The sequence below is a fragment of the Zeus faber genome, assembly GCF_960531495.2.
Source record: "Zeus faber genome assembly, chromosome: 18".
Lineage (NCBI taxonomy): Eukaryota > Metazoa > Chordata > Actinopteri > Zeiformes > Zeidae > Zeus > Zeus faber.
In genome coordinates this window covers 10,464,576-10,481,422 of record NC_137210.1, presented here as the reverse complement: position 1 = coordinate 10,481,422, position 16,847 = coordinate 10,464,576, and the positions used below count along the sequence as shown (strand labels likewise).

The 16,847-nt window shown below is 45.8% G+C and overlaps 1 protein-coding gene across 1 annotated transcript in view; it reads left to right on the top strand.

Moving 5' to 3' along the window:
- Positions 1-16,847, top strand: part of kdm6a (lysine (K)-specific demethylase 6A) — a gene marked incomplete at its 5' end in the record, with an annotated part of 46,118 nt that overhangs the window by 15,258 nt on the left and 14,013 nt on the right. The window contains 11 exons of the mRNA XM_080019187.1: positions 797-841; positions 3,004-3,124; positions 8,380-8,434; positions 9,038-9,072; positions 11,016-11,109; positions 13,518-13,644; positions 13,958-14,056; positions 14,439-14,658; positions 15,108-15,248; positions 16,350-16,442; positions 16,739-16,819. Of these exons, the coding sequence (XP_079875313.1) occupies positions 797-841; positions 3,004-3,124; positions 8,380-8,434; positions 9,038-9,072; positions 11,016-11,109; positions 13,518-13,644; positions 13,958-14,056; positions 14,439-14,658; positions 15,108-15,248; positions 16,350-16,442; positions 16,739-16,819 (1,111 nt within the window). The remainder of the gene's footprint in view (positions 1-796; positions 842-3,003; positions 3,125-8,379; positions 8,435-9,037; positions 9,073-11,015; positions 11,110-13,517; positions 13,645-13,957; positions 14,057-14,438; positions 14,659-15,107; positions 15,249-16,349; positions 16,443-16,738; positions 16,820-16,847) is intronic.

Sequence of the window (16,847 nt, the reverse complement as noted above, 5' to 3'; positions counted from 1 at the left end):
TGTGGGAACTTGACAAGTCATCTAAGTCATGATCTTTACTAATGCCTATTAGTTCATCTGTATGATACAATATCTATATATTCATGTATATAATGTAGTATCTACATTTCATGACCATATGATATCATTGTCAGATATGTTCTGTTATCATTTTCCAGCCATAATTCAGTTGTCTGTATTGTCATTTGTAATCTCATATATACAAAATCCCATGCACAAACAACAAAACACACACATTCAACTCAGCAAAGACGTCCTGTAAATATACATGATTGCACAAGCCTGCAGACTGCTCTGGGAGCAGTGGAGCTGTGTCCTTGTTTGAACTCTCCTCTGGAATGAAGGGATTGTGTCGGCCTCAGTCATTTTGGCTCCTGTGGCACATGTGCTGTCTTTGATGGCCCCGCACCTCCTCCACATCGAATTAACAAGTCTCACTCTCTATCCCAAAGTTAGGCCCCGTTTTAGAATGCACTCTGCAGCCCGTAGATGGATACGCTGCCTGGTGGTGTTCAAACGACGGCAGAAGTAACTCTTAACTCTGCCATTCCCCGAGTCACTGACCGCCTTGAGGTGAACGGCACCTTTTTAGAATAGCTGCATCCTAACCTGATAGGGTTCAGGCATCCGAGGACAACCGTCAGCTGTGTTGCTCTGGGGGAAAAACCGGCCCTGGCTTCAGCCAGTGTCACTCTCTGAATGATGAGGTTGCCATGCTGTCTTGCTGTGGTGCGAAATGTGTGCTCTGGGCTTTGGTTGCTATTGACTGCTGTAGGTGCCCTGTCTCCCCGTCTAGGCCAGAGCAGACCCCCTCAGCAGAGGCCCAGGCAGGACAGAGAAGGTAGGCCCCTACCTACCTTGGCTTAGCTTCTCTAGAGCGTTATGCTATGGGAGTCAGTGCTGCTATTGCAACTAGAAGCCATCTGAATGTTGTGTAGCACAGTCCCTTTGCCAATGCCAAAGGATGTTGGCACTCCGCCAGAATGAATATGAGAATCAGGGTAGTTTGTTGTTTTTAAAGAGAGGCAATAATAGGACACTATTTAAATTCCATGTTGTAGTGGCGCTGGCCTTTACCATGACCAGGCTTGTGAGCCAGTGATCAACTAGTATATACAAAGTTGCTGGTAATGACCTGGGCCGCCTCGCTCCAACCCTGTGGCTTTAGCTTTAGGGTACCGTCCCCTCTCCGAGTTGCCGTCTCTCACCCAACCCCTTCCGCCCAAACCCTGGTCTTGAAGCTCTTCCTTGCTGTTGCCCTGCCAAGTGTGTGTGTGTGTGTGTCTGTGTGTGTGTGTGTGCGCGTGCGTGCGTGCACAGTCATCTTGGTTTCTGTAGGGCAGATTATGTCATCCCAAGCTGGAGGAATGCTGAGCTGTCAGATGGTGAATGTTACTTCACAGGGCCAGAGTGACGCTCGTCAGGTCTGGCTGTAAATACTGGGAGGGTGGAAAAAGGCCAACGCAGGCTAGGTGTTTTGCATTTGCTACGCTCTGCGTCATGGGTAACTTGCCGCAGGTCACATGGCTGTGACCAGCTTTTTTCAGAAATCAACAGGAATCCATGGTTTACAATGCAAAACTTGGGTATGCATTGCATAGATGTAATATTTGTTCTCACCGTGGTCGAGCTTTTGTATACTAGCCCAACTGCAACAACAAGTCGCCGAGCAAAGCAGAGGAATTCCTTTTGGCTGAGACGTTGAGGAAAACACATTTGCCGTCTGGTGCTGTGGGCTGACCTCCTCCAGGGAAGAGAATATTACTTGGTCTATTTGCTGGCTGGAGGCTGCCGTATGCTTCCTGTCACAGTCCATCTAGTCCACAGCGGAGGAGCCCTTCTCTCCCAGCGCCCGATGCCAGAGACGAGGGAGTACGAAGCAGGGCACACAGAGAGAGGAGTGGGGTGGGAGAGAGAGAGGGAGGGAGGGAAGGAAGGAAGGAAGGAGAGTAGGAGGGACCTGATAAGCAGGGAGGAGGGGGAAAAACGAGGCCAATGAGTTCAGTGCTTTGCTTCAGAAGGTGTGTGTGTGTGTGTGTGTGTGTGTGTGTGTGTGTGTGTGTGTGTGTGTGTGTGTGTGTGTGTGTGTGTGTGTGTGTGTGTGTGTGTGTGTGTGTGTGTGTGTGTGTGTGTGTGTGTGTGGTTAATGCGCATGTGTGGCTCGGTCAGCAGAGAACTCTGTGCTCCGCTTGCTCTCATGCCGACATGCGCTGGCCATTGTTATCATAACTGGGCAGTGACTGCGTCCGTTTGGAATGCCGTGTGTGTGTGTGTGTGTGTGTGCGCCAGCCAATATTAACGACAGGAGATCTTTTCAAAGGCAACAGAAATGCTTGAACCTTTTCCAGTGTTCTAACTCTACCAATGCAGGCTCTCTCACCTTCCCCCACCCCCCTCCTCCCCTGGTCTGATGCAGCGATAAAGTGGAAATCCAATTGAAGTGGTCCAGTGTTTTATCGTTCCCGTTTCAAGCATTTCCTAGAAACGGGCAGCAATCTGACAGTCAGAAGCAGGTCTGCCCGCTGACGTGTCTCGGTGCATGTAGTAGTGCACCGCCTGAAGCCTGCTGCAGCAACCAAAGGCCAAACCGCTGCTCCACGTATCACTTGTTTGCTTGTTTGGACACGTATTGGTGTATGCACAGTTGTTCCACCTCTGTCCAGCTAATGAAATCGGGAGCACAGTTTCATAACTTCAATAACAGGGCCAATGTGCACGTAAGGAGAAACAGCCGTGGCTTCCATTTGGATTCAACATAATGACATTCTCATGTTCTTGTTCTGCCAGTGATGATAACACCGTTTTCAGACTCCTTCCTGTTTTGCTCTCCTGGCCGCTTGATTAATTGTACTGACGTTCACCTGGAATGCGCTTGTGGTCATAACCGTGTACAACATGTAAAGTCAAAGCTGAACTGCAACTATGTATTTTGAGCTGCCTGCAGTCCAAGCTGGCTATTCTGCCAGAATCTGACCGGCTGTTTTCTTCTGTGTCCTCCTCCAGGGCGATCAAGGCATTCCAGGAGGTGCTGTACATCAACCCCAGCTTCTCCCGAGCCAAGGAGATCCATCTGCGACTGGGTTTGATGTTCAAAGTCAACACCGACTACGAGTCCAGCTTGAAGGTCCGTCCACAGTGCTGAGATTGTGTGTAAAATGATGGTATTTTGTGATCAAGGTGAATCGCTGGGTTTATGGCTTTAGCCATAGCCACTGGCCCTGACAACCCACAGATTGAACCATAGACCCAAGCCTGTGTTTTGTTTATTTGGGTTTATTTGGTCCTTACCTCGGTGCTCTGTGCTATTCGGCATCAGCCAGCTATGGATGCAAATTTAGATTTTTCTGTTTTTAGTTTTAGGGCCAATAGCTGACCCTCGTTGACCAATCATTGACCGTTATCTGACAATATTAATATATTGTTATAAATATTATATATATTATTGGGGCACTGTACCCTGAAAAAAAATACGTCTTTTTTTACAAATTATTTTTATAAATAAGGAGAATCATAAATATATTGAAAGAGAAATCCCCCATAAGTTAAATGGACTGTCCCGCCATTTTTTGTTTTTACCATGCAACAAACTTTTTAAATTTTTATTTACTTACATTTTTTTTATTTAAATATAACTTAATTTTTGTAAACTGTTTAACTGATAGTATTCATCAGGCAATTGTTATTGTCGATTAAAGCAGCAGTATGTAACTTTTGGCATTTGACGCCCCCACAGTTTCTGAGTGCAATTGCAATTTTACACCACTGTTGTGAAACTCGGCCCGGTGTCCGAAAATAATTTATTTTACCGGACATATTTGAACCTTATTGGTCATGTTTCAATGACCGTCTATGTTACAAACGCAAATATAATGTACAGCTAGGTTACAGCACCCCTTGCATGGGTGCAACCCCGCCCCCACCCGCCCCCATCAAAATGATTTGGGAGCTGCTTTTACAGTTATTTATTAACATCCCTAGCCTGCTCTCACAAGGCGGAAAAACAAAGAATGTCTGCAGACTATCAAAAATATGGATTTTTCTACAATATCGATTCTGAATATTTGAAACGGTTTCAATACTTTTCAGCACTATTGAAATACCGGTACCAGCTGCTCTTCCTCGCGCTCTCTTGCCTCTGACAGCGAGTCACACACACACACACACACACACCGCTGCAGTGTCTACATAGTCTCACCTCCTCTCACTCGTCACTCGTCTCATTCGCCTTGCTTTGTAATGCTGTTAGCTCAATTAAAATGGCAAGTGCAGAGTCTCCGCGACTAGTTTTGACTGACTAAGAAAACAGCAGGAGTGCTGTCTGGAAATACTTTGCGTTTGAGGCAAAAACGTGAAGCTAGCTAGTGTGTGACACAAAGGGCATCACCGGGGGGGTGGACCTGCGCGACGTCTGAGATTTTGTGACTTGCCGCGAGGAGCACGAGGGGCGTTCCCTGGAAATGCATTGGATGCGATGGGAGATCTGCGTTTTGCTGTTTTATTTCTGATCTGTTCGCCAAAATTGATCTGCAGTGCGATTCAGATGTGAAACTCATCGTCTACCAATTGCTTTTGGATGCAGAGACAAAATAGTCTACGCCAAACAGCTCGTTCAGGTTTGGTGATTTTATTGTAAAGGAACAGGGTCATTGTCAAGTTCAGTTTACAAATAAAAACATTTTTATTCGTATATCGGTACTTTGAAAATATCTCATATGGTGGCAAATTTTGCGATGTTCGATATTATCGAATATCGGCCCAAGCCTAACTTGTTTGAAACAAAGTTTTTAAACACAACAGAGTTGAGGCACTGTCTCGTTCCGCCCCGTTACAAATAAAAGTGGGTCCCGCGTCAATCTCCACAGACTAAATTTTGTAAAAACTGGATGTTTCGTGTTAATACTTTACTTGTAAATAATAAATCCTGCACTTCTGTAATGGGGAGACTTTCTCAATTTCCTGACCACACTTAAATAAAACACTGTTTATTGTTTATTATTTATTTTTTTATTATCGATAAGTATTTATTTTTCATTCATACCTTTTTTTATTATTATTTATTTTCTTTACAATGTTAAGTGATGTTATTACCTGTGACCATTTATTTTGATGATATATTTTTTTCTTTAAAATAATTGCACTGCAGACAGATACAGATCTGCTCAAGCAAACAGACAATGCAGACAATAACAATAATAGTGTTAAATAAATGTTCATTTAAGTTCAGCAATTTTGATTCATTTGTTATTTTCATGAAATGACAAAATATATATATTTTATCAGATGAATAAAAAAAAATCAGAATATCAGCATTATGTATCGGCCATTGGCTGCCCTGCTCTCTACATATCGGCACGGCCATTGAAAAACTCCTCCTCCCCGGGGCCCGCAAGTATTCGTCCCTTCTTACTTGTCCGTCCTATAAGGACGATAAAGACGTCCACGCAGCAGAATCATTTTTCCATTCCTGCATTGTGTACGAAGCGTGTAGTTTCAGAAGGCTCTTTTCTGCCTGAATAGCGCTGACCCCTGGTGTCCCCGTGCTAAACAATGGCGATAGGGTCGCCTGTCTCGTCTGCCGGCATCCCGGTCTATTGAAACCTGTGAAGCCTCGCATGTCCAGACGGTAATGGAGAGCTCTCCGACGGCGGCCTATGGATCCAGTGTTGTCTGAGAGCCACGGGAGCTTTTTAGGCAACAACCGCTGGCTGATCCAGGGCTTTGTTCCAAGGAGACACTCTTCGAAACGCTCCAAAGTCTGTCGTTCAACTGCTTGAATTATTGTTTGACAGCAACACTCGCGGGCAGTGAGATTTAAATCTCACTGCTCAGTTTTATCTTGACATTGGATTCTGTAACTATGGATTTGCATCTCATCTCTTTTGTGATGGTAATGTATTTAAATGCTAAACTGAAGAGTGTCAAGACTGGTGTGTGTGTGTGTGTGTGTGTGTGTGTGTGTGTGTGTGTGTGTGTGTGTGTGTGTGTGTGTGTGTGTGTGTGTGTGTGTGTGTGTGTGTGTGTGTGTGTGTGTGTGTGTGTGTGTACACACACATGGTGGGTGCGACATGGAGCTAGGAAGGCTGCACGTAATACACGTCCTCTATTATCAATGCACCCCTCCCATCAAGCTCTGGCTCACTGCCAGCCAGTACACACACAGAAATAACTGCCCTAGTTATTTACAGAGAAGGTTGGTTGTAATGAGTTTGTGTGTGTGTGGGAAGAGCACTATTGATGAGGAAGAAGGTGTGTGACGAGAGGTGAGAAAAAGGTTAGAGGAAGGAGAATGAAACATGGGGGAAAGAAAGGATGACTGGAAAAGTCATGTAAAGAGGGGTTTAAGAGAAGGATTAAAAAGCACTGGGAGAGGTACAGTGGTGACATTAAAACCAATAGTTAGAAAACGACTATTTGTGGATCGCGTTTTTAAAGACATACTCTAGCCATCTATTATCGCCATTGTGCCAATACACCATGCACACGTGTCTCTCACTCCTTCACTTCCCTGGCAGCTGCTAATTTAGGCGGCGAGAAAAAAGGGAGGGGCGGCGAGGTGTGAAAAGTGATTTCTCTGTGTGTGTGGAGTGTATAGTGTTCAGGTGATGAGTCCGTTACGCTGAACAGTCATGGGGAACAGCTTTCAGCTCCGAATGGAGGGGGGGAGAGAGAGAGAGAGAGAGAGAGTGAGAGAGAGAGGGAGAGAGAGAGAGAGGTGTGTGTGCCTGCCTGTTTCTGCTTTGAGGTATTGTGTGTCATCTCTCTGCACTCTCCACTGCAGCCGTCTGCTGAATAGTAATCAGTGACACCAGGATAGGACAGGCGGGGAGAGGAGGGGGGAAGAGAGAGATAGAGAGCAAGAGAGAGAGAGGGAAGGCAGAGGCTGAGAGAGGGAGGTGGAATGCCAAGCTGACAATCCTGCTGCATTATCTGGCTGGTAGTAGAGCGGAGTGTGAAAGAGAGGGGAAGGGAGGGAAGAAGGGAGAGATAGCCGATGGGAAGATGCCGTGGGCTTCTAGGCGGGCTGCGTTGTGCCGTGATCAGAGGTAAGGTGTGTGTGTGTGTGTGCATGTTCTGTGAATGCCCCTTTTCAGTGTGGTAGCATCTGCCTGCGTTGGGTCTTGTCTGGTGTCTCATGGTCCTATGTCTGTGTACGTCTCAGACAAAAGAGCTTAACCTCTGCATATTCCTTCAGGTTTGCATCCATGCACGCGTGGCTCTGGCTGAAGCGTGTAATATGAGCCCACTGAAGTGCTCTTGATTTATTTTTTTTATTTTTTTTTTTCGCTCTGACATTGACTGCCTATTGCCGTCCATTCTAAGAGGCATGCGGCTCCTCCTTCTTTTCCCTGTGTGTGCGCACGTGCAGATGTGCGTGTGCACAGATCTCCCCTCGGCCGATGATACCGGCCTTTCTGTTCAACAGCTGATGATGAACGCCGAGGGAATCCTCTGCAATTGACCCAAGCAGGCTGAGCCTAGCACCAGCACAAGCTGTCCTGTGTCGTGTATTCTACTGACCCAGATACACGACACCACCGGCACTTTTTTTTTTTTTTTTTTTTTTTAAATCATGTGAAGCAGCCTGGTTTTTTGCCCCCCCCCCCCCCTTCTCTCCCTGCTGTGGAACTGTCCCCTTGAAGGCCGAGTTCCCTCGTAACCACTCCAGGATCAGACACCTCATTCAGATTTTTTTTTTTTTTTAAATCTCCCAACGCCATAGCGGCACAGGTGCACTTGCAACTTGGGAGACACGTGAAGCATCAGTGGCGGCAACACCATCCCAGAGCACCAGGGCATCCACCGATTTTTAGAAAGTGTAAATTTTTAAATGTGCGGTTTGTGGCGTCGCTTCGGGACGAAACGCCTCTGCTGGTAGACATAATGCGCGTTGAAGAGCATTGGGTCTAGTTACTGGAGCTTGGAGATGGTTCGGTGGTGTTAATCCGTCCGCTGACCCGGGGTGTGGATCATGGCTAAGCTGCTGCAGACATCTGGCCACCCCGGCAACCCTGTCCCGAGGACAGCGGCTATACAGTATCCACTGGGTGTCAACCCTTCATACCTAGGAGGACAGGCAGCTGATTGTCTGGCTCAATGCTGGTCCAGATCAGTCTTCACGTGTCCTCTTGGTTCTATGACTGATGGTTGGACATGACTCTTGATAAAACTCATGGTATTTGGAGATTTATTTTTATATGGTTTTCTTGAGGGCTACTCTGATGCATCACTTCACATCTGTATGTTTAGTTATTTTTGTCCAGTTGTTAATACAGTATACTGTAGGACCATCTGAAACACAGCACATTTAATGCATTTAGTGTTTGCCTGTGTATTTACCCATCTAATCCAAGGTGCCTCTCTCTCTCTCTCCCTGCGCAGCATTTTCAGCTGGCTTTGATCGACTCCAACCTCTGCACTTTGTCCAAAGCTGAAAGTAAGTGTATCTTGCAAACGACAACAACAACAACAACCAACACACGGCCCACAGGGAAGACAGCCACATCGTCATTTTTTAGATCTGATTTCACACGGTCACTGGTGGATAGCGTGTACAGAGAGAGGGTGCAGGCAAGCGGCTGCTGTGCTTCTACAGCGCAGCTTTCTTCCTCCTCTGCTGCCATCTCCCCGCTGACTCTGCCCAAGACTAGGGTTGCCTAGGAGACAGCACAAGGAGGGAGCGCAAGATGTGCTTCCCTGCACGGTTCGCATACAGACTGTTTTCAGAGCACACACACACACACACACACACACACACACACACACACACACACACACACACACACAAGGCAGGCTAACCTCCTCCCCCTCCCATCTGTGCCCATGCTTCATGCCGCCGCAATACAATCTGTGTCTGCTGGGTTCCATAGAAGAGGTGTGTGTGTGTGTGTGTGTGTGTGTGTGTGTGTGTGTGTGTGTGTGTGTGTGTGTGTGTGTGTGTGTGTGTGTGTGTGTGTGTGTGTGTGTGTGTGTGTGTGTGTGTGTGTGTGTGTGTGTGTCCATCATAATCACATCTAATAGTTTTTCCTCTCCTTCACAGTCCAGTTCCACATTGCCCATTTGTACGAAATTCAGGTAAGAATTCCTTTCTAATGACCATCACATGTTAAGCACAGTTTAATGTTTAATGCGTTCGATGCAAAACGGCAACGATTGAAAATTGCTTTATTGACAGTACAAAAAAAGATTGTTTTCTTGTTGTCCTGAGGGTGACAATGGAAGGAAATAAAACCTGTTTGTCTTGTGCTTTCATCCAGCGGGACAGAGATTAGCGAGTGATAATTTATCATGCCACAAAACTGGCTCAGAGGTTTCCGGATGTTGACCACGCCGTAAATAAATACGTCTCCGTAGACAACAAGGTCTACGGGGAAATCACTATTGCTGGTTAATTCTGCTCATTCTGTCCCCAAAGTGAAGTCGTTCCTTGGTTTATTTTTCACACGGTATATCCGTTGGGTATCTAGCCCTCATCTCTAGTAATTTAAAACAACAGTGTTGTCGCACGGTCGCAGTGAGAGGTAGTGAAAACGGCGAGTAGGATGTCATCTGCAACAGCCAGGGGGAGAATCCGCCACCATTTGTTCCATTGATTGTGCAGATTGCTGGTTGCATAATAGCTGGTTAAGCCAATGAACGTCCGGGTCATTATTGGAAGTGTTATGCATAGGTTTCATGGTACACCCCCGCCCCCAGCCCCCAGCCACACTCTTAACCTCACCCGTCGCAGTGGGTGTAAGTTATAAGACACTGAGGGGTCGACTTTCAATGTAATGAGAAACTTGACGTGACTTTTTTTCGTAAGACGACACGAATCGGCAATATTCTGAGAGTTGGCAATTTGTTGTTTTGACCTTTCCAGCTGTTTTGTACTTGGATGATAGCTGTGTCCTTTCAATAGGTTTAAGCTCTTGTTTTTTGGGTTTTTTTTGTGAGATTTACACACTATTGTCAGAGTTTTTAATAGTAATTCTGTTCTCGATAGCCTCTTCCCAAAGCTGAAACTGCAAAATGACCTGTGAGACTCGTGGAATATTATATCATTATTAACCACATGTATTGGTCTGTTTTAAGCGTTTCAGGCTTAAAAAGTGCTGTGTATTCCATTCAAACCATCACAAACTTCTATTTACCAGCTTGTTATCAATATTTTCTCGTTAGGGAATAGTCACAGCCTTTTCAACACAGCTATTGTGACAGAGCCGTGCTTGTTGCCAAGGCCAAACCCATATCGTAACAATCAGGATCCAACCAGGAAGGAACCACAAAGTGCCTCTATCTGTCTTTATTGCCTCAAGTGTCACTATTTACCCCGAGGTGTCTTTAGAGCACGCAGACAGGAAGATCCCCGGACCAGAGTGTGTGTGTGTGTGTGTGTGTGTGTGTGTGTGTGTGTGTGTGTGTGTGTGTGCGTGTGTTTGTGCGTGTGTGTGTGTGTGTGCTGATAAGACATTCAGACTATAGGAGTACGTGGACACAAAATGGATCAGACATAAGGGCACTGAGGTCACCGGGTAAAAACAAACAGTGGGCTCACCTCAGAGTGGGCTGATCAGGTTTCCCCAAATACAAAGCGTGCACACACACACACACACACACACACACACACACACACACACACACACACACACACACACACACACACACACACACACACACACAGTCTGGTCCGGGGATCTTAGGTTATTCCCTCCAGAAGTTGCCAGACATGTTGAGTCTGGCCTGTCCTGTTTTGTGTGGCCCCTCCCCCCTTTTGTGCGTGTGTGCTGAAGTGGTCATTACGGTGGACGTGAGGAGGTCTCCAGACCCTTTGTAACCGTCTAGAGACAGACCATAAAGCATACCCACCGTTCTGTATGGCTTGACCAATCTCTCTCTCTGTGTCTCTCTCTCTCTCTCTCTCTCTCTCTCTCTGTGTCTCTCTCTCGCTCTCTCTCTCTCTCTCTCTCTCTCTCTCTCTCTCTCTCTCTCTCTGTCTCTCTCTCTCTCTCCTGCTGCTGTCCATCGCTGCCCCGCAGAAGAAGTACAGAGCGGCAAAAGAAGCCTATGAGAGTCTACTGCAGACGGAAAATCTCCCTGCACAGGTGAAGGCGACTACCCTGCAACAACTTGGTGAGTTTTTTTTCCTCGTCATAAACGCACCCCAGTGGGCTGTGGTATTTATTGAGGTTGAGTTGTAAGGGTTAATAAGTATCATTTGAAATTCTGATTGAAACGTGATATTTTCTTCCGTGACATGGGGTGTTGCCTTACCATTTATTATTTCTGACCGGTTAGCTCGAGACATATCTCAAATTAGATGTACACGTTGGCTTGCTGAGTTCTTTTCAGTGCCTCACGGAGCCTTGCTTGCAATTAAATACTGGTAGCATGCTGTATTCCATGCGGGGTGGGGGTTGTGCGTGTCCGTTGGTGAACAGAAACACAGGGGGTGTTTAAGGTAGACTTCCTTTCAGTGTGATAGCCAGGGGAAACCTTGATCTACATCCACATGTCTTTGTAAGGCTAGTATTCTGTGCTGGCGGAGAACTGTCTTACTGTCTCAAGGTTTAGACCTCCCACAACTACCGTACACATGCTCGCTTGTTTTTTTTTTACATGGGGTGTGAGATTAAGAAAGTAGACTGCGTAATGAATCGGCTAATTCACGGCTGCGGGACTCTGCCCCCCGGGCGGAGGTTGAGGTCTCCCTGTAAAACGAAGAGGTGTTAGGTTGTTGAGTCTTTGCTCTTTCGACACCAAGTGAATCCTGTGAATTTTGACGTTGATCATCTAGCGTCGAATCAGCATCTAAATGTCATCGCACTTATCAAATTGCAAAGTCCCAGCCAATTCCCATTTATTGTGACTATCACATGGATTGCCATTTTTGATCAATTAAATACAGTTAGTCGGCTGTGGTTTCATAAGTTATGGGACCTTTTCTTTTTTTTTTTAAATAAATACCCATAGGAGAGGGGCCATTCGACTTTATTATCCTCGCACATATTCCGTCCTTGGACTTCTCCAGTTCGGTAAATTGTCCGTTTGCAGACGGCAACAAAAGTAGTGTTGTCCATGCTGCTATGAAACAAAATTTATCCCAGAAAATCTATTTGTTGAGAGGCCCTGATTGTGTACACAAAATTTGAGCTCTTGGCTTCTTTGAACCATATGCTTACTACAACCCTGGTTTTAGGTGTACTACTCCCTAATATACCTAGCCATATATTTGCTACCTCAATCTGTCTTGTATATTGCTTATATTCAATATCCCCATCCATTTATTATTATTGAAACACTGTAGATACTGTACATTTGCACTAGTTTGTATTTTTTCTTATGTTTATTTGTTCAATCTCACAATATCATGCATAGTACACCTGTGTACTATGTACTGTTTCAGTGTGGTCTCTGGTTCTGACCAGCCTGTTCCCATAATGCTACCAGACTGTAGTTTTTAGCCAGGAGGGTCACTCTATGTCTTCAATGTCTGGCTGTAGTTACGACTAAATCTGGTTTAAAGGTCTTGCCAAAGGCCATTGTGTTGCTTGGTTAAGAAAAGAGTTGAAAGGCTTCTGCGTGCACAGGGGTGGTGCAGTTTAGAGTTTAGAGTTTTTCTTCGGTTGAAAAGCTTTTACAAACTAATAATGGTGGCCTATGTCTTAATATGCCATGCATGTGTGTGGCCTATAGTTTGAAATTGGGAGACAAACCTGACATTCTGTCCGAACGGACAATTCCTTTCTTCCTTTGCACAGCACGGATCCCACCCCATCATAAACCATTGCCATTCTACCCTGCTTTGCTTGTCACGGTAACCAACGATACTCGCCACAGGTGTTAAGGAAAAGAAATGGGAAGGGTGGACAGGGTGTTCCTGAGAGTTAACTTATTAGCTAGAAAAAGCCTATGGCATAACCTGGTTCTGCCAGTCTTCCTCACAAGTTCTTTACAGTCAATACCACAAGAGAGACTGGCCCTTTGCACGGAGCATTTGATTTGAAACCACGCCCTGACACTATGACAGCACGCCCCATGAACCCAATCTACGTCAGATGATCTCGGTATATCTCCTGAATATACTTCAAAAACATCAAGCTCTTTCCAAATCCAGTCGGAAGAACTGCTAAAAATGTCTTTTCCTCTGATAAAATCCGACAGTGCACCCTTATTTGTGTTTTATTGCTGTTACAACATTTATTTCTGCTAAAGCTGATGCTATGACCGCATCGCCATGCTCGTCTTCAGGATCCGCCGTTGTTCTGAAATGCACCGCGCTCTGTACTGCACCATCAACCACACTGCCTCCTAGAACAGCGGCGGCCTCGGATTGCTCCGTCACGCGGCTGGACTACCTCAGACGGCATTAGATAAATGAGCCATTTGCCAAGTTAATGATGAGCGTTTGCATCAGACACTGTCAAACTGGTTCACAGAACGCAACTGGGTTCAGCTGTTTCAATGGAAACTCGCGTCATTAGCACAGTACTCTGTCGCACCACTCTACACAACCTTTAACCCCCCTCCCCCTTCCTCAGGCTGGATGCATCACACAGTGGAGCAACTGGGGGATAAAGGCACCAAGGACAGCTATGCCATCCAGTGTCTGCAGAAATCTCTAGAAGCAGACCCAAACTCGGGCCAGTCCTGGTACTTCCTCGGCAGGTAAGGCAGCCGTGGGCCAGTGCTTTCCGTGGGACCAGTCTCTGCGTGGAAGCATTTTATGATATCGGGAAGAATACTCAACCGTATCAACCGGGGGGGCAGAGGGTGGAGCTAGTTCTGCTGTGGCCAGATGAACAACGCCACCCCTAAAGTCCATCCTGTGCAGATGATTACCAGGCCTACATCCTGGCTAGCAACTGTCTGTGGAAATGATCACTCTTCCTCTGTCTGTACAGGAAATGGTAATACAAAGGCAGCTGCAGCGTAGGTTAGGACATCCATTCTGTTAATTCTTCCCATCCTCCTTTTTTAGGTGCTATTCCAGTATTGGGAAAGTTCAGGATGCCTTCATCTCCTACCGCCAGTCCATTGATAAGTCCGAGGCCAGTGCCGACACCTGGTGCTCCATAGGGTAAGCAACGACAACTGTTTTAATGAATGCCGTGACCTGAAACCGTACCAGGCACTGCAGCCTAAGCAATCTTCCAGTCTTCATAAAGGCAACTTCCAAATGTGAAATCCTCTGAAAATCTCCCGCTTTAAAAAGTCGCTTTCAAGGTTAGCTGGTGCCCAGGAGCCGGATGGCTTTTGAGAAACGCCCCATGGGGGCACAGCAGCTGCACTGCGACAGGGGGTGAAGGGAGATGCCTGAGGAAAGCAGTGCTGGAAGAGGGAAAAGATTAGTGCATATAAAGGGGAAGAGTGTCTTCTGAGAACTGCCATGATGAAATAACAGCCGTAATCTGAGAAAGATACGGAGGGTCCATGTCCTTGACCCTGCACCCCTCCCCCAGCGTGCTGTATCAGCAGCAGAACCAGCCTATGGACGCTCTGCAGGCCTACATCTGTGCCGTTCAACTGGACCACAGCCACGCCGCCGCCTGGATGGACCTGGGCACCCTCTATGAGTCGTGCGGGCAGCCGCACGACGCCATCAAGTGCTACATCAACGCCACGCGCAGCAAAGCCTGCCTCAACACCGCCGCGCTCACCCAACGCATCAAGCTGCTGCAGGTAGGGCTGCCCCGCCAGGTATTCACCGCGTGAATCCTCCCTTTCTCTGTTAAATATCGTGGTGTATGTTGGTGTGTGTGTATGATTAAGTGATGTGTTTACCCGTGAGCAATGACAATGCCATCAGCTTTGATTTTTGTATATTTCTTTTTAATGTGTATCATCCTATATTCTGTGATTTTCATGATCACAGCGATATAAATAGTGATTCATATCAATGTGTTTGAGCACTTTTTTATTTATTTTTTTCAGCAGTAATTGTAAAGTCATAACCTCATGGCATTGACCACTTTTTTTTATTTTATTTATTTATTTTATTTTTTGATTGACGATTTGTGTTTGAATGTACCATCTCTGAACAAGGGTTACATTTCATGCACTTTGTAGAATAACAACGATCTAGTCCAACCATCTATAGCTGCTCAGTAGTGCCTTTCTCATCCTCCTAGGCTCAGTTGTGTAACCTACAGCCAGGTAGTCTGCAGAGTAAGAGTAAAATGCTTCCTAGTATTGAAGAGGCGTGGAGCCTCCCGATCCCCGCTGAGCTCACGTCCAGGCAGGGGGCCCTGAACACTGCACAGACACCGCAGGTGAGACCAAGCTCAGAGCAGAGACCTCTTAGAAACCACCGACCTGCTAGATTCACCATTACAGCAGAGGCCCTGCTTCTACCCTCCATGCACACCGCTCATTAGATAATGTGCAAGTTTCATTCTTCCGGTTTGGAACTTGGCACGCAGCGGCTTAAACTCCATTAGCCTCCATATTTCTTTCGTCTTGAAGGGGTTGGAACGGGGCCCATATTGTAATGGTCTAATTACTAGAGTGGTAGTTGACCTTCATGGCTCTCTCTCTCTTTCTCTTTCTGCCACATCTCATCAAGAGCAAACATGATTATCCAACCTTGTTGCCACTCATCTCTCCGCAATTCCGTGTGATGAATAGTCATTGTTCTTTTGAGATTGCAAGTCATTTTTAGCTTTTTCTCTTGGCTGTTTTTGTGCTTTTCATTTATACAGCAGCTCCCTCTCTTAACCCGAAAATGCATGCTCTCTAGAGGCCAACTAACAACAACTACAACAAATACAAATACAATAAAACAAGACATTTGTTTTGGCAATTCTACTTTTTGCCCTCATTCATTCTTCCTGGAGTGACTTGAGAATTAGGCCTTCTTAAAATGTAAGTGAAAACTTTGAAGTGACACAGATGTCTGAGTGTATTTAACCTTCCTATGCATCAGAGGAATGAGGCAAAATGTCCAGCCTTCTTGTCCAAACCCCATGGTCCTTATGGTCCACTCCCAGTCACCATAAGTCTCCAAAAGGGTTCCCCAAATATGGGATTTGATTTTCCAATGATGTAAATAGCGTGGCATTACTTCATAGGTCACAATATCTATATCCCGGATTTCAACTTTCTCAGCTAGACCAAATGCAAAATATAATATAATCTCTCAGCCAATCCACTGATATAATTGGTGTGCATGTAAATGTAGACATTGTATCCGATCTTAATCTGCATGGATTGTATCTGTGTCTGAAGTGTTTGTATTTTATCCTCCCCATGGGAATGTTTGTTAACGCGACACTTTAAAGGCGGGCAGACCCGAGTAAAACGCAAAATCTTAATCTTAATTCATCTTAATGCCCCGCGTCATCACAAGCACTGACTGTGTGTTGGTTGTCCAGGCGTTTAAAGCAGAGGGGAGCCAGGCCTCCAGCAGCCACGCCGACTTACAGGCCAGCCCCGCCAAGAGGAAACGCACCGCCAGCCCCGCCAAGGTACTTGACCAATTAAAAAAAAACAACAACTTGGCTTTCAGCCATTTACATACTTTTGTTGTCAAGAATATGACTTAAAATTTCTCATGAGCCCTGAAGTATTTCTACAGTCCATTATTCGGTTTTGACTGACGACATTTTTTGCATCCTCTCTACGGTTCAATGTGACACTGAGTTATTTTTTTATATGTGATTTTAGAATTTATAGGTCAATTCCAGACTTGATTTAAAAATTCAAGTGAAGTTTTCTTTGCAGTACAGATATATTCATCTCTTTTCTCTCTTTGCCTGTGCAGGGTGGTGCAGATAATTCATGGGCTTCCAGCCCCACCCATCAGCAGATTCCTAGCTGGTACCTAACGCCACAGAAACTTCAGGTCGGTCATCAGCAAATCCAAAAGCCTA